Genomic DNA, 24492 nt, shown 5'->3' on the forward strand with positions numbered 1-24492 from the left:
TTAGATTACATCTTCATCTAATTCTAGTTCTCGTTACTTTCAGATTACGTACGACGTTCAATCCCCGTGGATTCGACCTCGGTCTCACCGAGATTATTACTACTTTGCAGCCCTATACTTGGAGTGTGAACACATACAAGTCCTTGCGATAAAGCAAACCATCCATCTTAGCCTTCCATATGGTCCAGTTAGAACCATTGAGACTAATCATCTTTGATGAGCCACCTTCCATAATTTAGAACTGATCTCACTCCGTTCAACCAACCTCGCTCTAATACCACTTTGTTAGGAGTATTGTGCAAAAACCTTAGGATCTCACCTCCCAAAATGCTAGAATTATGGAATATAATAAAGCAATGAAATAAATCAAAGCACAAACAACACGACACAAGAGATTTTACGTGAAAAACCCTCGAAGAGGTAAAAATCACGAGACCTAGTCCAGAGTAACAATTTACAATGAAGTAGAACGTTTCAACCGATCACAAGCACACACCACTTGGCTCAAACCTTCTTCACTCACGCAGGAGTGGATGAACAATAAGAGAATAATGAAAACAGAGAGATTTCACCGATCACGAGGATGTAGAAGTGTTGAGACGTCGACTGCGAAGTAGATTACCTCTACGGGCATAATCTTCCCTTCCACAAGCTCTCTCTCTCTCTCTCTCTCTCTCTCTCTCTCTCTCTCTCTCTCTCTCTCTCTATTCCTCTTTGACGTGAAAACACCTTAATAGAATCACTTTAGGAAGCCTTAACATACCCTAGAATAGCCCTAAGGACCCTTATTTATAGTTTAGGAAACTCTCCTTCCGCACCTCTGCGAAATCGCCTTAAATTTACGCAGTCCGCACAAAATCTGCGCAGAATCTACATAATCCTCTACTAGTCGAAGAATCCCCTCGACCGGTCGGGCCTGACCCTCGACTAGTCGACACCACAAAATACAATTCACTGGACTTTGAGTCGAGCGAGCCGTGACCAGTCGAGCAGCCCCCTCGACTGATCGGGCAGCCCACTCGACCGGTCGAGCAGCATAGTGAAACAAGATTTAAGACATCCATTTTACAACAGGCTGCACTACCTCAACTTTGAACTAAGGATGAAAAATCCCATCACTTATAATAGGATTACCTTCCGAGATCTTCGTTGAGAATCACGCCAAGAAAGGCGCGATATACCAAGTCGAGCAAGTTAACCAAGCTAGCTGGGTTCATTTCCAGCTCTAGCAATAGCCCACCTTAGCTTTGGATCAAGTTGATAGTTGGAGCAGATATTTACCCTCGTCAGATACAGTTAATGAACGGATTGGATGGAATAAACACACCACGGTGCACACCACAAGCAACCTATGGTTGGCGTTTACTTTCCGTTGTTCCCTGTGGTTTGGCGGATCGGAATGACTTTTGGTTTCCGGACCTAAAATTGAGGGGCGCACCTGATTTCCAGGGTGGATGTCCCATACACAACAAGGTGGACCGGAGCTACCTTTTCTAGGGCTGAAACATGGGTTCGAGCCAACCTGAAACCCGACTGATCCAACCTGAGTTTCGTTCGGGTTGGGTCAGGTTGTCAACATCAGTGGGGTGGGTTCAGGTTGAAAACGCCAAAAAGATTTGGATTCGGGGTGAGCAAATTCTGCAAGCATGTCGGGTTGGGAATAATCACATGTGATTTGGTTGGGTCGACTGTAGAAGACTTTTGTGTTGGGCACCTCAGGTTGAAATTTGGTTGAGTCAGGTTGCACGCTGGATTCTCTTGATGTCAGGTTGACCCAACCTGCCACCTCAGGTTGAAATTTGGTTGGGTCACGTTGCACGCTGGATTCTCTTGAGGTCAGGTTGACCCAACCTGCCTGAGTTGCACGGGAATCCTCTCTCTCTCTCTCTCTCATCTTCTATCGGAATCAGATTCCGGCCTACAAATCAGTTTCACAATTTTGCTTCGTCATCCTGATCTTCACTCCAGACATCACTACCGGTTCATTGGATCTTATGGCTATGCAAATCTGTCCACATTTCAACCGCTATCCTTGTTGCAACCCTCTCACAGTGCCTACATTTCCATGTCGCCGATGCCTAATCACTTCTAGCTGCCCATTGAAATGCTCAGACTTCTAAAATCATCTCCTATTGTTAGACATCTGATCATTGTTCCTGCTACTCCGGCCCGTTGTTATAAACTCAAAAGCCAATCTCTCTCCAGACATGGAGTTGATCGCATAGCTGCAGGTAGATTACATAGAAGCGCATGCAACTGTAGAAAAATTAGACCAAAAAATAAAGCAGGGTCCGTAAGATACATAATCCTCTTGTATAAATCCATTTTTCATAATGGAATAATAACCAAGCTATTCTCAATGTAATACCCTAAATTTAGACCGTCTGACAATGTGCCGCAAGGTGTGAAATAGTTCCAATGTGGTAGCCAACTCTCCAAGTAAAACCCTAATGAAAGAGAGAAGATTTCAAAACCTACAACTCTGCAACAAAGGAAATCATACAAATCAAGCAATGCTCATTTTACTTCAACAGTCTAAAAAATGAAAATTAACACAAGCATGTGTGTGTGTGTGTGTGTGTGTGTGTGTGTGTGTGTGTGTGTGTCACACACCACTAGAGGGTATAGCACCACCCATCCCTCTTGCACGGCTGCTTCTGTAACAAATTTATACAAACAGTGGGCATGTTCAGTTTATAAGTATACATATGCTGGACGATGGCATTCTTGATTTTCAGATGAAAACTCCATTGGCAGTGCACGTTCCTCTGTGATGCCCACACAGGAAGACAGCATCCACTAACAGAGATCTGTTTCAAATTTTTTACATGAAATGTGTGATGGCCCAGAAACAACGCCAAACGGGAAAAGGAAAATTGACAGCATTGTTCGGCAAAGGAATGCAAGATCTGCAAGTACTACATACAAGCACCCCACACTCGCAAAATCAGCATGTGTATGCAAGGTCCGGGCAATCCATGACACAAAAAGAAGCTGGCCTGGTCATGCATGAATGAAAAAAACGAACGATTGTGAAAGGATATTCGTCAGTTCCACATTCAATGCATATGCGAACCAGCCTGCATTTTGCTCTGGAGCACAAAACAATGAATAGCGAAGATTTCGCACACATTTGCCACTTCAGCAACTCTCTGGTGCCTGTGTTTGATGCTTGCAGTTGCAGGTCGGTAAGTAGCATTCCACTTGTTTGGCAACATCTCTCTTGCATGCACGCTTGCAGTCCTTGAGATAGGGAGCTACTGGCCGAAACTTGATTTTTGTCATGAGTCTGTTTCAGGCTTGGATTCGAAGAACTTTGCGACTGCCTGATAAAGCTGCTCTTCTTCAAAAGGCTTTGAGACATATCCATCCATGCCACATTTCAGGCACCTCTCATGCGTTGCCTGGATTACATCGGCCGTCATTGCTAATACAGGCACATGCCAAGTTGCCTTTGTGGGCCCTTCTTCCATCACAGCTTCCTCATTCTTGATCCGTTCATTTGCGACATTCTCCATCAGACGGATCTGCCGGGTTGCCTCAAACCTGACAACAGGAAAATTTTAGAATTCTTCTTTTACAGGTATTCCATCTGCCATTGTGAAATGCTGTTCTTGACATTGCATGTAATTCAGGGGAGCAGATCCAGTGCCTCCAAAGGCACAAGAGTTACCATGGGACCCACATCATTTTACTACACACATCGCATAGCTAGAAGAGATTTGTATCTCTCACTCAGTAGGCCCTAGAGTGACTAGGCCCTAAATTAGAAAAGTCATACTGATTGGATGGGATTGCTTGATCAATACAAGGATTGGTTAGTACCCAATCCATTATGGGACCCATGGGATGATCAATCTGGATTTTGTACGTGGATGCCATTAGTACGATAAACAATGTGATCAGCTCCCAGTGTACAGAGTTAGAAACTCAATAGCCCACTATAATAAGTATTAGTAGCAATGTTTTAAATATCTACGCTACGTACTGCAGCTTAGATTTAATGCTAGCTCATGAAAATAAGATAAAATCATGTAGCCTACACTACATGATTAATCTACATACACTACACACTACATGGACTATATACACTAGACGATACGGAGCTCACATTACAAGCTATTTTTCAGTACAATATTAAAATCAATTAATCTTTCAATGATTTGTTACATAAATCAATTTCGTTGCTCTTTCTTCACCTTTATACTTAATCATTGCCCTTTTATATCACTTTAGGTCAGTGTTTAAAATAGCTTTCGCTATGTAGTGTGGCTTAACCTTAACACTACATGAAAACGGGTCCTTACTCTTGCTCGGGTGGTAGACTCTCAGGACGTTCAACTCCCGGTCAAGGGTTCGAGTACCCATAGGTGGTGAAATTCCACCAGCGTGAGTGTGTGGGGTGTGTGTGTGTGTGTAAAAAAAAAAATAAATAAATAAATTAAAAAAAAAAAAAGGTAGCTCATGAAAATAGCTCAAGTGTAGGCTGTAGCCTACAGTACATGCTAATTTTCAATACACTACACACTGCATATCATATGGTACACGCACATACCTTACACCACAAGTTATCTTTCACTAAAACATTAAAATCCATTAGCATTTTCAATGATTTGTTACATTTTTCATTTTTTAATGAAAATTAGTTAATCTTTTTCAATGACTTCAGTAAAAGAATATAAGTAACAGTATTAAATCAGTTAGGTTGCTCCTTCTTTACTTTTATACTTAATTTTTGCCTATTTTCCTATTATTTTAGGATGTGTTTGGCTGCACCAAATGTCATCAAATTTCATTATTATTCAGACAAATTTCGCTCTAAATATCATGATATTTGGTGCAACCAAGCACAACCTTAATTAAAAATCTAGAAGTAGAGTTACATTACACGCTACGTATCTCAAGCCTCATGCTTCCAAGGGGTGAATGTCACGCTACAGGCTACGTAGCAGTGAAGTATATGCAACAGCAGTCAAAACAGAGTACCTAATCTCTTTTTAAATGGGTTGGGCATGTTTTGAGACTAGATTTTGAACCAGTCCAAATGGGTCTATTCAAAATTCTGATGAGTTTGCTTGGCCAGGGCCCTGCCCAAGTTTTTTTTTTCCTTGTTCCTTTCACATGGACCGTTCAGATTTTGTGCCCATGACATGTGTGCAAAAGTGCACACAGGTGCTCACATAAGGTGCAAGGTGAGCATGACTCGTGATTTTGTGTGTGTGTGGGGGTTTGCCCAAATGGGTCTATTCAAAATTCTGAGTTTGCTTGGCCAGCCTCCGCGCCCCCAAAATCACAAGTCATGCTCACCTCGAACCTTATGTGAGCACCCGTGCGCACTTTTGCACACATGTCATGGGCACAAAATCTGAACGGTCCATGTGATGCAGCACCCCATGAAACCCCCAGGGCCCAACTTTCAGCCTGCAAAGAGAGAGGCAAATCAAGGGAGAACTGTTTCCTTTTGCCATGGCCCACAAGAGTTTTGGATCTGGCTTAAAGTTAGGCCCCGGGAGCTTCATGGGGTGCTGCATGACATGGACAGTTCAGATTTTGTACTCACATCAAGTATCAAAAACTGCTCATGAGAACCAGTGCGCAGCTGAGCATTTCACTATATATATATATATATATAATTTATTTATTTTATGATTTTCTGGACCATAGATAATGACTAAGCTTACACCACTGTAAAACAAAAACAATGCTTCCAAATTTCCATTTTACAGGTTCAGATTTCACTGAGTTCTAACCAGTGTTTTAAATAGCATCAATCCGTAAAGTGTTGCGTACACCACATACAATAGTGTAGCCTATATGCTGCGTAGCGTGAGAAAATAGCATATTTCTGTAGCATATGCTACCATCTACGCAGCATGTTGCGTACATGGCATATGCTACACCATTACTCATGTTTTTGTTTTTATTTTTATTTTTTTTTTAAAAAAAAAGTTTTATATGATATTAGTTCAGCTGCTGATGTAAAACGGTAGTGTCCCATCCTTCTTACATGTGGCAATGGTGTAGAGCTATCCAGCTCATCCAAATAGTGGGTCCTATTGTAGATGAAGAATATATGTCTGTGTACCTATATCAAACTATCTAAACCATCCTATAAAAAGGCCTACAAGTGTATTGCTGAGGACTTATGACTTGCAAATGGTGTAAGGCTCACATTAAAATAAAATATAAAAAAATTTTAAAAAAAAAAAAAACAAAACAAAACAAAACAAAACAAAACAAAAAAAGTCTTAAAACTAATGGGTTTTCAAAACCTTAATACTCAGACAGCATGCGCCCCTCCAGCCCCCAAATTCAATTTTTCAATTTTCTCAATCCACAAAAGTCGTTGAAGAGGAGATTTTGGCCAATCAATCGGCCTTACAAGAAGGTCCATTTGTTGTATATCTTCAAGAGTATTGGAGACCACGAGAAGGAAAAATAATAATAATTAATTTTTCCCTTTTCACGTCCATGCGGCTATGGAGCTCTAAAATCCTTTTTTTATTGATTGAATCTCTTCTCGAGCTTGATTGAGGTATGTTTTTGCTCCTTAATATCTATTAGTCGATTCTTTTTCATTTTGGAGAAAGATTTACGGTTTCTTTTGGGATTTTTTTCTTTTTGAGAGGTCTGTTCCTATGCAATGTTGTAGGATAGGAATTCTAGCACTAGGTCTGACAAGGAAATTAAAAAAGAGGAAATCATGCTTATATGCTCCTCGGACCCCTATTAAACATACTCAAAAAACCTACTTGCAGGCACAGATGGCAATATGACATATCAGGGCTGTTCATCATATGGGCTCCACATAGTATCACACTGGCCCTCTCAACAGGTGAACCATGTGTACAGAAAAAAAACAAAAAAAAGGATGGTTAAAACTGACAATCATAACTGGACTTTCTGTGCTAGGTCACTTACATAGTGAGACCCAACTGATGAACAGCCTCGATCTCGCACATGTTCTCCATGTAGGTATGTACACCACATTGGCACTAGTACCCTGCATTAGTTGTTTGAGTACTAGACTGTAACTGCCTAGGAAAATTTAACAAAACAAAAAAAAAAAAAAAAAACCTCTTGAACAGAAACCAAAGAACGACTTCAGTGGCAGTGTTGCACAATGAGGCCTGAGAGTCAGTGTGGCCATTACATCCCACTATTCAAGACACGGTTGGGAAGACTATGACAAGAATCTCGAACTGTAAATTTTCAAATGGTCACGTTAAAATGTTTTATGGTCCCCACCCTCCACGGTAGGATGGTGGGAGATATGTGCACATTGACAGTGCACACAATCTTTTCCCCAAACAAAACAACAATAAAAGGTAGCAGAAGACATGGAAGCAGTGAAATCTCTAATACGCACCCATCCATTTCAGGCATCTGAACATCCATGAAACAGGCATCGAACTTATGTGGCAGCTGAAGCAGGACAAGTGCAGCTTTCCCACTCTCAGCACACTCCACGTTAGCGCCATACTTCTTCAGTGCACCGGCAGCAACTCTCCGGTTTACTCTATTATCATCAACCACTAATATATTCTTACCAGACAGTAGGCTGTGTAGGAAAGCTGAACCTTTGAGCATCTGGTTCCCTTGCTGCTTCTTGTTCCCCACCCCAAGCACCTGTTGGAGGCATGCTGCTATCATGCTTGCCCTAAGAGGCTTCATGATCACAGTGTCAACAAAACCTGCAGCCTTTGCCTTTTCAGATTCTACGGCAGTTATAGAGGTGGTTGAGAGAAGAATCAGCTTAGGCAATTCAACCACATAACCATTCTGTTTCTGGTCCAGTATCCGTTCAGGCAAGATGACATCCACTCCATGAGTCCACGAGTCCTTCTCAACCAATATCATATCAGGTCTTCCGATCCTGACATGGAAACAAGAGAATCAAATGTCAAGTATTCTCATAAACTGTGATTTTATTTTTATTTTTTTGAAAGGTAACTAACAATGCTAGGGATTGAACCCTGAATCTCGCCCACACTACACTGTCTCTACGAACTCATCTAACGAGCCAGAGACATGAAGATATTCCTTGGAAAAGGAAACAAAATGAAGTGATTTGTTGTCCTTACAAGAGAGTGAAACACGAAGGCCCACGCATGTACAAGATCTAGGCCATTCATCAGATGGGCCCCACCATGTATATGCGCCGGTCCAGAATCAGAAAGTTTCTTATCAGGTCGCCCCACGTGTCTGTGAAATGTGATGTCAGTTCTATGATGACACGCACATACACATCTCTAGTATATAGGTAATTGTTTACAGTCGCAACTTATTGCCTACATACACATCTCTAGTATACATGTCATAACTTTTTTTACAGTCATCAGGATAATTGATTTGGTGGGCAGATAGTAATGATCAGTGGCAAACGATGAGCAACAGTTCACACTACATAGGTAAAATTCACAACAATATGTATCGGAGTCGTCCAAGACTATGAATTTGGTCCTATATAGCCAGTATGTGGAAGCCCACCATATCAACAATCCCAATCACTTTTAGATGCTTCCACCCATAAGGTGGGGAGAGAACTCAGAAAATTTCCATGAAGAGTGCGTAAAAATAGCATTTGTATATGTAAAATGGATGGGAAGCAACCAAGGACCAAATAAAAAGTAAAACCAAAATGATGGCTTACCCCGGTTTCAAACAGCCATTTTGTCGAGATGGTGCACCAAGCGCTGCCTTCACACTGCTTACAATCTCAACTGTGACCCCAAGTCTTTTTAGGTGGTATTTTGTTACAGCACCTCTAACTGGTCTCCCATCAACCACAATTGCTTTCTTTCCTGTAAAACAACCTTTAGGAAGAGCCTCAGATAAAGGTCTCTTCAGATCACAACCATTTTTATCACATCTTTTGAAGACAGCAGTGAAGGTAAACGTGCTTCCAATCTTAGGCCGGCTAATGAAGTTTATCTGTCCACCCATCAGCTCGACAAGACATCTGCTTATGCTCAAGCCAATGCCCGTTCCTCCATAGTGTCTGGAAGTTGAACTGTCTGCCTGCATAAAAGGCGTGAAAACTCGTTCTTGGGCATGTAAAGGGATACCGATCCCTGTATCTTCTACGCTTACCATCAAAGTTACATTATCAGAAGTTTCATCGGTATGCATCCACATATCTGAAGCATCAGATCGGAATTCCCCATCTGAAAGTAGCAGCCTGAAGGTTTCCCAACTGTTTCTGTTGTCAGCAGCTTCAGAACCACTCAAGGTATTGAAAGGCGGATTGCTGCCTGATATAACTTCCACTTTGCTGGATCCACTCTTGAGACCTGCATGATCTTTTGCAGCCATTGCCATTTTCGTATGCTCAGCTAGATGAACTTGGACAAATATATGACCTCGTTCTGTAAACTGTCAGAGCCAGATATCAATAAATATCAGACGGGGGAAGATCTAACATCAGAAAGTGCACCAATTTCCTTCTGGTGTGCTGCACTTACATTGACACAAGCACAACGATCCATGATCCGGACCGTGTATCTGGTGGGTGCCGCCATGGATGGACCACACTTTCACAGATTGGACAATCCTACCCTCCAATTTGTGGACTTCCCACATTCAATACTGACCACTGCCAGTGTTCTTTCCTATTGTCCATTAGAGGAACACAAAATCAGATAGCCAGGATCGTCCAATCAGGGATATATTTCAACAATGGACAATCCAAGGTGGACACTAACCATTGAGTGGATCCATACCATCGATTGGTGTGTGCCAATCATCCAATTCAAGTTCTCGATTAAAAAAATATGATGATGGAGATAGTGGCCTTGATTATCCTGCTGGTACAGCTACTAATATCACGGTGAGGGGAACAATAAAATAAATATCAGACGGGGGTAGATTTTTTAGGCCAAAAACGATAGAGAATAATCAGCCTACTGAACTTAATCAATTCAGAATCAAATAAAATAAAAAGATGTCACTACCAGCCATGGACTACTTACTTTAACTGAATTTCCCACAAGATTTGTAATTATTTGTCGGAATCTACCCGGATCACCCACAAGAATTTCTGGAACTTTATCAGAGACAAATACAGCTAGCTACACTTCGCCAATTGATTATGCAGTATCACAATGAGAATGATGGAGAGTGCAAGGCGCATCATTATTAATCCCAGCAGCCACAGATGTCACAAGAGAAGCACCAGTCAGTTCCAAACATGTGTACATCGACAAGAAAGCAATGCAAACAAGGACCACATGATGTGTGTACCAAATAAATGGCCATCTTTTTGCTTGGTGGGACCCAGAAAGTGGGTCCCGCTCCCACCATGGGATGGATATCTCCCTTATCAGATAATCCTCACCATCCAACAAATACAGACAATTACAACCATAGTCCCTGTTCAAGAAGGACAAATCGGATGGTCAGGATCATTCAATGGGATCCATCAAGGGAATATTTGCAATGGTTGTAAGTGGGACCCGCCTTTCGGACGCCAAAGCCATTGATCTCCTGATCCCACGGGGGGATGGATATCTTCCTTGTCAGATAATCCTCTCCATCCAAGAAAAGGGACAATTACAACCATGGTGTGTTCAACAAGGACAAATCGGAAGGTCAGGATCATCTGATGGGAGAGCTTGTTGGGGTATCTAAGATCCACCGTGGGTATATTTGCATCACTAAAAAAGGTCCTCCCCACATACGCAGTTTACTGGACCGAGCAAATGTTCCATTGAACATTGCACATTTCTTTCAACATAAAATGCAAAACCAGTATACCAAAACGCCAATGGAACCGAGTGTAATAAAATGAAGGCACTATTTCTCAACCCATTGGTTCAAGAATGAAAATACTGATTTGCTCTTATTGCTTTGCTTTATAGTTGGACTTACCTCAATACCCTTGCTTCTAGACTTCCCAGAAAATAAAGAGAGAACATCATCTAGGATGGATCGTACATCAAAGGGCACTGTCTCTAGCTCTAACTTGCCAGCTTCGATTTTTGCCCTGTCGAGCACTTCATTTATTAAATTTATCAATGCCTTCCCACATGCTTGAGCAGTTTGGGCATAATCCTTTTGGGATGAATCTAAATCTGTGTCTAGAAGCATTGCTAGCATCCCTGAAATTAAAGATACAGGAGTCCATGACAGTAATCCTTTTTTCAGGCCTTGAAATTGAAACCAACCCAAATAAGGATCTTGAAAATACCTAGGACACCATTCATAGGCGTTCGGATCTCGTGAGAGACAGTAGCTAGAAACTGTCGAGAAAAAAAAAAAAGATTGGATAAAAAAGCAGAGACATTGAAAGTGGATTGGTAAAATGCTCTTGGGATGGGTTTGGAACCTGAGATTTGGCAACATCAGCAGCTTCTGCTTGGACTTTCAGTTCCTCCATCTTGCAAAAATCTTCATCGACTTTGGCAATGTGAGTCACTGCAGCATACAAGATGTACCCTACCAATATGAAAATCAAAAAGAATCCACAGGATGCAAGGATTGCTGTCCATGGAGTGGGGGCCTTCCGTAGATATCTGCTCAAGGTCCCAATACATTAGTTTCCCAAAAACCATGTCACATAAGCTCGTAATTTGCTAAGTTTGATCTAGAAATAGGCCTTTTCCTCTCTCACTCATAATTTATCACACAGGAAAGAAAGGCCTTACACATCAAATGACTGGGTGTGCCTACCTGCAGCTCATTTGGTGCTTCCTGAATGGATCTCCAAAATCAAGCATGCTGACATGTGAGAGGGACATGTCGCCTTCTGGGTGCTGGGGTCCGTACATGATCAAGGGCATGGAAGGGCTCGTGACATCATATACATTTACCACAATGGCCTCATTGCCAGAAAGTTGCCTCAGCAAATTTTCAACAAGTGACTCAACGTCAAAAGCTCCACCAAGGTATCTGCTTTGGCATCAGTATATTAGATTCCACAATGAAATAACACGAAACCAATCTTTCAGCACACAAAAAAAAACCTACTGAAAATAAATAAAGGTAAGGCTTTTACTGTATAGTGATTTGTCAGCAGTTTGAACTATTTATTAGCATCATGGAATAGACAATACAGACATCAGAAATTAATTAACCTGCACCATATGCTGACTGGATGGGTTTTTATCCAGTAGAAGTTAGACCAAGAGTTTTACTGTTTATGCAAGCAGAGGATGAGAAAGAACCCAGAGACAAATGCTCAAAGCATCAAAGCATTGTAACCAAGTTCTGGACAACCAAAATAGTATCGATTTCTCAAAGTGCCCATGGACTACACTCAACTTTTAAGGGTGTATTTGGAAATGGATTCCATGGATATTGTAATGATTACCCAATAATAATTTCCATGGTTACTGTAGAAATAGAATATCAAAATTGGGGTGCCTGTTTGGATAGCAAGTGGGATCCTCAAATTCATTATATAATTACCAATTGTTTCTCATGCCAGACATTTCTGACCATGGATAAGACTAATGATTACCATGTGGAATCCACGTATCCTAACAGCCCAACAGTCCTGTCAGTGGAAAACCAGTTCCATTTTTTTGCATGGATGCCTTGTACCCAAATATGCCCTATAGGTGACAATGACATGAGTGGAATTAATTAGAGCAACACAATAAAGGTCAACTTTATGGTTCGGGCTATAGCATTCTTTCGAAGTGTGATGAACAAGCCAAAGAATGGGAATTTTAGTAAGAATGCTGTTTATACAAGAGAAACAAAAACTAGAATGCTAGCTACAAATGATGTCGCATATGATGACAATTGATTTTGGATTCCACTAAAATTTATTTGTTCTTTAACGGCCTGTTTGATAAGTGGGAATCCATGGAAAAAGAAGCAAAAATAAAGACATTTCCTTTGACATGACATTTTCTGCCGTTTGATTTGCAAAAGATTCCCACTTGCAAATCAAACACACCCTTAAAATGGAATCCATTTTTCAATAGTACCTTGGAAATCATCATTAAATAATGATTACGAGTTCCTCTCTTTTATCATGGATATCAAACAGGGCCCGAATGGTAATTCAAGAAACGTTCTAGTGTCACTTGCTGCTAAAGATATTGGAACAAGGGAATCATGCAATGGACATGGAAAATTTTAGTCTGGCCCAGTACTTGTCATCCCATACTCATGAATTGCACAGCCAAAATCAGTTATCAATGAGGATAGAAGATACTTGAATATGCCTGTGATATTATTATCAACATGATATGATACCCTTCTATAGTATGAAATATTTGTAGGGTACTTCACGAAAGACAATTCAACCATATCATGCTATATTGGGTACTTGGCTCTCAGAACTCGTAAAGGTTTCCTTTCTTCCAACAAAATACTAGGGGTATCAATGGACCAGGCCATATACCCCCCCCCCCCCCCCCCCCCGCGTGCATATGGCGCAGTTACCATATGTGTTCGGCTTTGTTTTCCACCTTAATTCTGGATTTGGAAACTGCAAGAGCCCAGTTGACAAGCTCAGGCCATCAGGATTTCTATCCAAGGTCTTTGACAGAAAGCAGAGGAAGAATAACAGCTGTTGTGGATCCAATAAACTACCACCCAACCTCCCCTCTCTCACTGCTTCAATCCACCAACCCATGCCCCTCTTTCTCTCTGATTCAGGCTCAGGCTAGACATTTAAGGCCAGTCACGGGCTCGGGCCGGGCTTGGACAGAGCTCAGCCCAGCCCTAACCCAGCCCATTGACACTGCTACAAAATACACATCACATTTCCACATGTTTCCCCAATACATCAATTCCTTCTTTTCGGAACACCATTCTATTGTAGACTCTCTCCACGTCAACAGTCTCTGTATCCTAGAATACACGTTAAACTCCTTGCTGTTTACTCACCACCTTCGTAAGTTCACAAGCAACAGCTACAATGACCAACTTCTGCCTCTAACATGCCATTTAACTCCAACTTCTCAAACATCTCACACTTCAAGTACAACCTACACATTAGTCAAGAAGTCAAAAAAGGCAAGCATGCAATGCATGACACTTATCAACAAACGCCTCTTCTCAACCATATTCAGGTGCACAAAAATTGTAGTTGTACTCGAACCCAAAAATGACTATTTGTTCACCTTATCATACAAAGAAACACGTGCAACATAACTCCAAGCTCCAACTATGAAATTCATCCAATAAATTGATTTTCCAAAATAAGATAAGAGAGTGTTGTTGAACCTTGGAGCAACTTCCGGATTACCAAAATGCTTCACCAAATTTCAGTGTCATTTGTCATGTGATTAGGACAACTTGGATCAACAATCTAATCATTACTTATGTCGATCCTTAATTTCTTCCATGTGCACTAGCACATAATTCCCATCACAAGGCCATATATGCATGAACTTGGACTAGCCACTAGTCATATGATTTGGACTTGGATCAGATCTACTCATACTTATGTTGATCCTTAAACTTCCTCCATGTGCTCAAAGATTTTTAACACCACATTGCATTGATCAAGAAGATTAGGGTGAATTGTCCGTTATCATCCTCACCCATTAAAATCTAGGAAATCCATAATAACAATGGTGAAAATAGCTGTTATGAATAGGGCTGGTGATGAGTTAGGTGGGGCCAAATCGGGGTCAGCCCAAGCCCAATCAATTTACTAAACGGGCAACGGATTCCTACCCAAACCCAACCCATGACCCCCTACTCGGCACAATCCATTGATAACCTATATGAGATGTTTTTCTCATTTATTTTACTTTGGGTTTTTGGTTGAGTCGTGTTGGATCATCTAGCCCAACCCATTTATAGCCTACATGGGCAAGTACGGTCAGGCCAGATTCAATGAAGCCCAACTATGGTATTAAAAAACGGTAACACAATGATCATATGTAAGACTAATAGTATGGGCCATTGCGCGATATGGGATTGTAATGGCCTGCACCGAAAATTTCAGACTATAAAAAGCCCATAACAGTCCCTTATAACGGATGCATAACTGCCATGGGCCGTTACGCGTATACAGGTCCCCAAAATAGAGGTCACTTTTCATTTTTTTTCCCCCGCATTCCCCCTCTTTTTGACATTTTGCTTCTTGAAACTATTTTAAAGCCATTTCAACAAGATTTGTACAATTTTTTAAGCTTAAAAACAAGATTTAAGCCATTATCAAAAGGTCGAAGATCAGAGGCCAAATTCAAGAAAAATAAGAAAAGGTAAAATTTTCCTCTCTTTTTCTTTTTTTCTTTTTTTTTTTTTCTTGCTGCAAATGTACTGATTCAACATTATATTACCAAATCTTGCTAAATTTGTGTTCAATTTGGCTGTCTTTGTATAATTTTTCAATTCCTAAGATCAAACATATCATAAGCAAACAATCCACCAGCATATATATATATATATATATATATATATATATATATATATATATATATATATATATATATGTTTTTTGCAAAATGTTTGGAGTGTAGATTGTTCAACTACATAGATGGAGTTTAGATCTACACATGCGTGCATGCAGTAAATCAGCATTTTCATCTCTTTTTTTACTTTATGATCTTGGCAATTTAGAGTCATTTTTGATTGACTAGTGGTTTTTTTCCTCAAATTTCTTGAGGGGGATGGTGTCAACTGCTTAGGGAGATGCATCAATGGGATGAATCCATGGGATTACATGAATTTCGGGTTACTTTTGACCATCGGGTGGACTCAAATCAGCCAGACACTATTTATCCAAATTTAATTTTAATATTTTCTTTAAATTTATTGAGAAAAATGGTATCAAATGGTTAGGGATATGCATTAGTGGGATGAATCCCACAGATTGCATGAATTTGAGATGTTTTAGAGGCATTCTAGTGCACCTAAATCGGCTCAATGCTATTCATCTAAATTTATTTATTTTTTCCTCAAATTTCTTGAGGAAATTTGTGTCAAATTGTTAGGGATATGCATTAGTGAGATGAATCCCACAAATTGCATGAAATTCGGGCTATTTTAGGGATAGTTGAATGTCTCCAAATTAGCATGACGCTATTCATCCAAATTAGCATCAGGGAGAGTCGAGGGAGATGTTTGCTTACCGAGAATGGTTCAACAGAACATGGTAGAAGATATAGGAGATAGCAATTGAGATTGTGAGGACCATTAGAAACAATAAATATTAGAAGAATGCCCGAAACATCTTGAAGGTAATGGAACCATTGACAAGAGTCTCTCCTCTTATAGATCCTAACAAAATACCTATCACGGGCTTCCTCTATGAAGTCAAGAATAAAATGAAGCTTGCTATTCGTCATGATTAAGAGAACTACAAAGTTAATAGAAGGTGATCAACAAACGTTGAACGAACTAACTTCACCACAACCTTCATGCAACATGTAATATTATAGAATCAATACACAGTAACTAATACTCTAGCAATGTCTCATACACATACACTTATACTAACTTACATATAGTCAATTGTGTCCTTTATTGTTTTCATTATTATGATGTAGGCTACTATATAAATCCAAGATTTCGATATGTTGCATCATTTTTTGATGATAAAGAGGTTCGTATTGGGCTGAAAATATGATAAAGAGTTTAAAGCCCGACTTAGACATGCAAATAAGGGCGTTAAACAAAGTGAGTTCAACTCCTTGTTCATTGTTCATTAATAATTCATTGCTTAAAACAATATAAACTATTTGGCTTAGTCTGCAATTGGAAATATATGGACTTCGCCAAGGCAACTTCTTTTGGAGAAAATGCAAAAGCTCTCGAAACAATGGTAGTAAAAGTTTTGAGCTAGACAACTTTTTCCTCTATGCACGAGAGGAATTTAAGTTGTTTTGCAGTAATTAATTCAAAGCAAAGGAATTGGTTGGCATTGGCTCAGCTCACTTACATGCACTACAACTAAAGTTGAGATTATGGAATTCGAAACGTGTGGCAAACCAAACTCAATAAGGCAACTTTTGTCCAATAAACTTGAACTAAATCTACGATGAAGATGATCCACTTCTACCTTGGTTGGAGAATATGGAAAAACAAGCAGACAATGATAATAAGGAAGTCGATGTGTGCAACCCAACATTATGGGCAGCCAACAAGAGAGTTGTACAACTGTTTTGAAGAGGATTATTGAAGATTTAACCCAAGAAAAGAGTAGCAACAAAACCGAGGTAGATGATAATGGTGATGCACTCAGTCCTACTTCTGGTATCACTTGGCACACCGGGTATGGCTGTCCACACAATTCGAAGTCAAAAAAGCATCGATGGAGTAGACGAGGCTGAACTTATGAGTGTACCTATTCACGATACCACCAGCCAATGGAGGAGCATCATGGGATGACCAACATCAACGGCATTGGAGGAGATGGGGCATTGAAGCACTATTTTGTTAAACTAGCCTTGGATATGTTCTGCATGGAGTAAAATATGAGGGGTATGGATATGTAGATTTGGATTTGAGTAATTGTCACACTCACAGTCGCGGACTCAACAGTACAAGCAGTACCACTATGGCAATGGCTATGACTATGGGTCTACCTTTGGAACTAGCTATTCTTATTCGAGATCGACATAGTAGATGCTCAGTGGCAGCGATGATCATGATCAGTCATCATTGGGTTTCATTAACATAGTTTTCCCCTTGGTAAGCAACACCCATTGCACAGCCGAATGATAACGATAACGCTGAGTATGAGCAACCACAAGCAACAAAGTTTTCTTTCTGGTGGTGATAATGGTGAGTAATATTTTTGTATTAATGTTTGACATCACTTTGTTACTTTTGAGTTCACTTCATGCATTAACATTTATAAACCTATACTAAGGTTGTACGTGGCAAACTGGTTATATAAATATAAATATATAATTTGTCTCATCATTAGATTCATCCTCATATAATCTTATTTATATTGAATAATTGATATTAGATATTTAAAATATTAAATATACGAGTATTTGAAGCCTCTCAGGTTAATAATATCCTCTTTTACTTTTTTCAGAAGGACAGGTTAATAATATCATCATGCAGCCCGAGATGGCATTCTTACCAAAGAATGGCATGTTAACCATCATAAACATGTTCAAAACCATAAAAGAATATATATATGGAATCCTCTCATTTTTCTAAATTTTTCAGTACTTGTCATATGTTTCCTTAAAAAAGAAATTCGACTATTACGGGGGCCATAACGACTATTACGGTCTGTATCGTATTGGTCCAACAGTAGGTGATAACCGTTATTGAATACCTTGAGCCCAACCCATTTACTCAAAAGGGTCACACTTCTAGCCCGTGCCCAACTCACCACCCATTTAGTTTGCCCCAAACCCACCTCAAAAGTGATCAGGCCAGATGACCCGCAAGTTGAACCAACCCATCACCACCCCTTACTATAAAGCTATCTTATGATAATACTACTTACATGGTGAGAGCTAAAAACTAATCACCTCCATTGTAATTTGAGCAAAGCCTCCAACACCTCATCACTTGCTCCTTATTGTGGTTAACTCTCCAACCTCTCAAGGTGCCAATTTCACTTTGTACTTGAACCTATACTAGACTAAATGGTTAGACCTACCTCGAGATAGTTTCAACCACGACAACAGGATGGGACACTTAGAACTTGTTTTCTAAAAAGAAATTGTTCAAATCATCTAGGTCCAGTGGTCAATTCGTGTATATTTTAACATATGCACGCAAGGCACAAAGTCAAACACAAGTGACAGTGCTAGAACACTAAAATGCCATTGACTGACTTTCGCAGGGCATAAAAATATAGGTACTAGCACGACATAGCGCAATTGCTTGATCTTCTCCCCATGATTGAATGATATGATGATGAAGAAGAGGAAGAGAAGATGGAAGAAAATATGAGGAAAAAGATATAATTCAACCTTCACCTTTTTAACTTCCTTTACACCAACTCTCTTCTCTCTTTACCTCACACCACGCAAGCCTTTGCAATTCCTTTGTCTCTTTACAGCTCTCACAAGTCACAATTGACTCCCTCTCTTCTCAAATATAGGAAACATTGATATTTTAATCCCTTATGATCCAAATCTAATTACAAACCAATGAACTCCACTTTCCTAATCCTACCCACAATCCAGTTAATTTAGGTTTTTAATTAAAAAACTATTCTAGGCCCTCATCAATTATTCCTAACTCTATCTAGCAAGAAGTACTTGAATGAAACCAAACATTTTATTCAGTCAGTCTTCCAGTTCTAGGCAAGAGACCTACTTAGCTATGACTCTCGATGACATGGTCAAGTGATCTATAACATCTACGCTAGGAAGGTGTTGCACATTTCCAGCTCTAGATCCAAAAATGTAGCACTATTTATCCCAGGTTGCCATTAAAATGTCCTACCAGCCTAAACTTTGACCCAGTACTGCAGTTGCATGACCATTGGGCCCGTTTGGTACATGAGCTTAGGTGGGATTAGGTGGGATTAGGTGGGATGGAATTGCATTTGGTCCCGTGCAAATTCCATCTAGCATTTGGAGATGATTGGATTCCGTGGGATGGAATTCCATTTGGTCCCATGCTAGATTTCCGATGGATTTTGAAATCCTATACAAATGTGGGTCCCACATTGATGCATGTGTTTTATCCACACCATCCATCCATATATGCCCTTTACACATGACATTCTAGTATACACGTGTACATGTGACCGACAGCAATTGTGAATTTGGTCCGTTGATTACAATTCCATGGTCCACCAAACGGGGTTTCACTTAATGTAGTGTTTTTCCCAGAGAAAGAATTTTAACCCAAATGAGGAGATTGGATGGCAAAAATAACCTGGTATTTCCAGACATGCAATCATTGTGCAATAATGGTGTTAATTCCATCTAATGCAATTCCATAACATTTAATCCTACGGACCAAACAGGCCAAGCAGAATAAGAAATGCAGCATCACACTCAGCTTAGATCTACAAGTAGGCAGCCTATAAAGAAATGAGCAGCGGCTTCCATTGGTTGAGATTTAATGAAACCGAAGAAGCACATTTCAAGATCCTAAACTGCTAGCCCAATTTGAAAGCGAGTGAGAATACAAATCTAGAAAATAGTAACTCTTTTTAGCATTCATATGTGTGAACTAGAACTACATGAAGCAAAGAAGAGCGCAAAGAAACTAGCCAATGATGAAATACTTCATTATTTTTCAAGCTCGTGTTGTGCAAAACAATGAAAGATAGACACTGTTTCTCTTTGCTATTTATCCTAACTGTTTCCATATCATAATATCTAGTCTCTGAAAGCAGACACAAGGTAACTCTTTAAGACAGAGGTAGGAATTAGGAAGCAGATCTGACCCTTCAGTTGCTTCAACGCGTTGGTCTACAGTTGGATCCGGTGGGAGACTGGATCTGTAGACGGGGAATGTCAAAACAACACCCAGATGATCGGATCCCAGCAGCCTGAAAGGGCTCGTGAGAACAGCTTTCCCCGTAGCCCTTGCCCTGATAATGTTCCCTCGGTCCTCCTGCATTGAAGGGGGAAAGTCATCGATATTTGAGACACACACACACATACACACACAGAGAGACAGAAATTTACCTCCCCAGACATCATATCAAGGGACTCAATGTAAGAAACAGTCTCCTGCGAGAAAATCACCGGAGCGTATTCACTTTGCACAGGCGACGGATCCCTGTTCTTCATGGTCTTGATCGTCCATCCCTGCTGCCGCTCGAACCACTCCCTCTCCGAATTCACCACCCGCTTTGCGTATGCCACACCACTCAGTAACGGCCGCTCGAACGCTGTCCTGGCCGTGTACTCTGCAAATGTCTCCTGCATTTTCCATAATGACCCACATTCCCCAAAACCAAAATCAAGCCAAACCCCAAAAGAAACCCCAATTTGCAGCCAGGAAGAATGGAAAGGGAATCTTAAATTTGGAGGGTAGAGAGAGCAAGAGAACGGAAGCGAACCTGATCAATGGCAGACGGCTGCTTGTGGTGATGGAAAGTGGAGACGAGGATGGCAAGGGCATGGACGTGGTTGACGCTGACGCCAAACTGGTCCTGCAGCATCCGCGCCCGCTCGTCGCACATGCTGACCAGAATCTCCTTCCTTCTCTCCCACCCGTAATCATCTATCCAGTGATAAATGTACTTGGCGATCGCAGCGAAGATGATAGCCCAGATGGCCAGCAGCATGCGCTTTCGGGAGGCCCACACCTGAATCGTCCGCTTCTCTCGCCTCTTCAAAGACAACCGCTGCTCGTTCAGCCGCACCGCCACCGAATGGTGGCCTGGCATTTTCCAACCTATCAAAAGGAAAATGACCCACTTCTCCGTCTTCCTTTCCTGCTCCTCTTGTTCAATACCACCGCTACTCCATCTTCTTCCAGCTAAAGAAACAAAAAACAGAGAAAAGGAGCAGCTTTTCTTCAGGGTATCTGCAGTTTCAAGGGGTCCCTTTTTTTTTGCAGTAGGAAGGAAAGGGCACTGCTAGACCTACTCCACACTATCATTTTTACATCGATTGGCGTGCTACAAAACCGAGAAAAAGAAAACAAATATGAGGTTCTAATAAAAGCATAGGCCGATTTCTCTATTTCCCCCCCTCTCCGTCTCCTCCATCCCTCGATAGCGTCTACAGACAGGGAGCAAAAAAGAAGAGAAACCCAGAAAAACCCATGAAGGAGTGCTTCTCAAAAGACGGAAAACTTCAAATCCCAAAACAAATGGGTCTCTCTGTTCATCATCACATTACTCCCTTTCTTTTCTTCTCTTCTCTCTCTCAGCTCTCAAACAAGATAAAAAATTATCAGGCCTCTGTTAAAAGCACAAACCCAGCTCTCTCTCTCTCTCTCTCTCTCTCTCTCTCTGAAACCTCAAGCCTGAAAAGTTCTCAAAAGAAGCTATTAAAAAAAATGGAAAAGATTCAAATCCCAAGAAAAAATGGGTCTGTTTTCTACTTCCTTTATCCTCTCTCGTGAGTCTATTCCTTTCTGGGTTCAAAACAAAACATAGAAAAACAATAACCGTTCTCTCTAAATAATGCCTGCCCAGAGAGCTTTGGGCTCTGTTTGGGGCTTGCACGCGACAAAGCAGAGCACGTTCTCTGTTTTAAAAAAAATAAAAATAAAATAAAATCAGTTCCAACCTCCAACACCAGCGAAGCAAATAAAAACATATAGGGAGATAGACATATACCAGTTTTCTGGTGCAATGTACTGGGTTCGTCTGTATCACGCAAAATCCTCTTCCCGACCCCTCTCTCTTCTCTTTTCTATTGAAATATTCGCTTTCGATTTGCCTTTTTCAAAGCAACTGAATCGAATTTCTGGATATCTGTAGATACGCGATTGTCCCCTCCAACGCATCCTAGCCATTAAAAAAAGCAGGAAAATCTCTCGCCTTCTACACTTTTCTATATTCTATGTTTTTTGTTTTATTTTCCTCCTTTCCATATTGTAGTAATTTTCTCTTCGTTTTTCTTTACTCCAGTGTACGGTGAAAAAGAAAGGTCAACGGAAGAATGCTGTTTTCTCTTCTTTCTGAGAACCGCGTTTGTAGATGGGAGCTACTAAAATCCTTTCGGATTTTGAGTCCGGTTTTTTATGTTGGCAGTGCTGAAATCCGGTGTCTTTAGCTTTCGGGATTGATTTTTCAGCTGGGAGCTACTGAAATTTGATTCCCGCAGCTTCCTGTCGATCGCTCCTTCTATGATTAGGATTCGAGGCAGTGCTGGAACCTGAGGTTTGTTGCTTCCGGCTGCTGAAGCAGCAGTTGTAGGATTTAAGGGCAAGATTCGTGCTGTTTTCGGACAGTTTTTGCGCTCCTTCGAAATCAACGGCTGTGATTCTTCTTTCTTATCTTTTAATAAGCATCTGGATATGAACATATAACAGAAAACCAAATCAGATCCGGCGGCTAAGAAGCTTGTAAAAGCGAAGCAAGCTATCATCAACGGCATGTGATCGATTATCAAGAACCGGATTGTTAGATTTGTTTTGATCACCGAGATTAAGATCGATCAATGATCGTGGCAAAGATTCGATCTACAGAAATCAGATCAGATAAAAACATACAAACAAGATCAGAAATCATCGCGAAATTCCCAGCAACGTTTGCAGATCGATCAACCGTTCAAAATCATGATCCGACAACTCAATGACCGATCAAAGCTTTAAAAAATGATCTCAAGACAGTGACGTATAGATCAAAATCCGAAACTACATTTCCAATCGGCTACTGAAAAGCACAAATCTACGACTACATTCGAGATCGAACTGGAGCAAAAGAACATTATCCGATCTTAAAAAGATCGCAGATCAAAATTCGATCCTCCGCTCGTAGAAACGAACAAGATAACAAACATCACTAACTACACCAGATCACATACCAGATGAAAATCCGAAAATCCATTTCCAAATCAAATCAATCAAAGCTAACGAAGCAAAATCCGCAACGGCAAAACAAACCGAAATTCGATTCCAGATCGAAAACTACAACCACATTTCAGATCAACCGTTCAAAAACCCAAATCAACAACTCAGCCCTAAAAACTTCACTGATCCAACCACAACTGATATCAAATCAAAGTCCAGAAGCTGCATTTTCAAGAGGGAAAAATAAAAATAACTAAAATCGGATCTCGATCGTAAAAATCACAACCTTAGATTCTGAAAGTGCGGAACTGATCAGATCGAGACTCTTGAAGTATTCATTCAGGATCGGGAGCTCAAAATATCGACAAAAGAACGCGAAATTGAAGCAAGAGATGAGATGAAGAAGAAGAAGATATGATGATTGTAAGCAAGACTTTCTTCTTTTTTTTTTTATCTGTTATGCTTTTAAAGGAACTGAAATCATCGCTTTTTGTAGCTTTTTTTTAATTTCTCTTCTTCACGGTCAGAGATATATCAGAGGTTTTATCGTCATTTGAGAAAATGCTCTCTCTCTCTCTCTCTCTCTCTCTCTCTCTCTCTCTGCTTTCATGTCAGAGAGAGAGAGTGTCGAGTGATGTTCGAGCTCGCCTTCTATCAGAAAGGTTTTGTCCGGAGGAAGGTAGACCAGTGTTTTTATTTCCATGCATTCGAGCGCACGATAAGTGGTTTTCCATTAAAGCTGTGTGCGGCCCACCTGTATTGTTTTTATAGGATCCAAACCGTGCATTTGTTGACCCACGTCATGATCACCGTCCATCGCAAGACTTGTCCTGATCTAAAATTCAGGTGTGATACAAAACAAGAAGAAATGTACAATCAAATATATTCACTTGGTTTAGCACGCCTGAGTTTTGAATGGCGTGGGTATTTGTACGTCCATCTTTGAGGTTTTCGCCTGATGAATGGTTTGGATGGTGTAATACATCAAGTCCTATTTGGAAGTTTATCCGGCCGGCATCGCCTCCCCTCGTGTCCTCCATTTTCTTTTTCATGTGGTGTAGCCCACCTGAGTGATGGATCAGGCAGGAGAATTTGGAATGTAGCAATACATGTGTGGGCGCACTAGACGCACGGTTTTGATTCCACGTAAAAGTACGCACACAGCTCGAGCTCATTTGA

General features: G+C 40.6%; 1 protein-coding gene across 2 annotated transcripts; it reads right to left on the reverse strand.

The window, feature by feature from the left end:
• Nucleotides 1–2440: 2440 nt before the first annotated feature.
• On the reverse strand, nucleotides 2441–22520 carry LOC131228187 (histidine kinase 4). 2 transcript variants are annotated; one of them, XM_058224050.1, is made up of 12 exons: nucleotides 22136–22520; nucleotides 20906–21469; nucleotides 20529–20765; nucleotides 20285–20454; nucleotides 11671–11889; nucleotides 11327–11513; nucleotides 11189–11240; nucleotides 10870–11099; nucleotides 9972–10070; nucleotides 8654–9375; nucleotides 7370–7876; nucleotides 2441–3546 (listed from the first exon to the last, which is right to left on the reverse strand). In XM_058224050.1, the coding sequence occupies exons 2-12, from the start codon at nucleotides 21233–21235 to the stop codon at nucleotides 3282–3284; spliced, it is 3018 nt and encodes a 1005-aa protein (XP_058080033.1). In that variant the 5' UTR covers nucleotides 21236–21469; nucleotides 22136–22520; the 3' UTR covers nucleotides 2441–3281. The 2 variants fall into 2 exon arrangements, with proteins under 2 accessions (XP_058080033.1, XP_058080034.1); XM_058224051.1 differs by having other exon boundaries at nucleotides 20906–22043.
• Between the last annotated feature and the right edge of the window lie 1972 nt (nucleotides 22521–24492).

The sequence above is a fragment of the Magnolia sinica genome, chromosome 15 (genome assembly GCF_029962835.1).
Source record: "Magnolia sinica isolate HGM2019 chromosome 15, MsV1, whole genome shotgun sequence".
NCBI classification, from domain to species: domain Eukaryota; kingdom Viridiplantae; phylum Streptophyta; class Magnoliopsida; order Magnoliales; family Magnoliaceae; genus Magnolia; species Magnolia sinica.

Excerpts from the sequence above, each read along its gene's own strand:
- LOC131228187 (XM_058224050.1), bottom strand. The coding sequence starts at position 21,235 with ATGCCAGGCCACCATTCGGTGGCGGTGCGGCTGAACGAGCAGCGGTTG. Across the intron at positions 11,890-20,284 it reads CGCGTTGAAGCAACTGAAGG|ATACCTTGGTGGAGCTTTTG; the intron begins GTCAGATCTGCT and ends ATGCCAAAGCAG. Across the intron at positions 9,376-9,971 it reads TTGTGGGAAATTCAGTTAAA|TTTACAGAACGAGGTCATAT; the intron begins GTAAGTAGTCCA and ends TGGCTCTGACAG.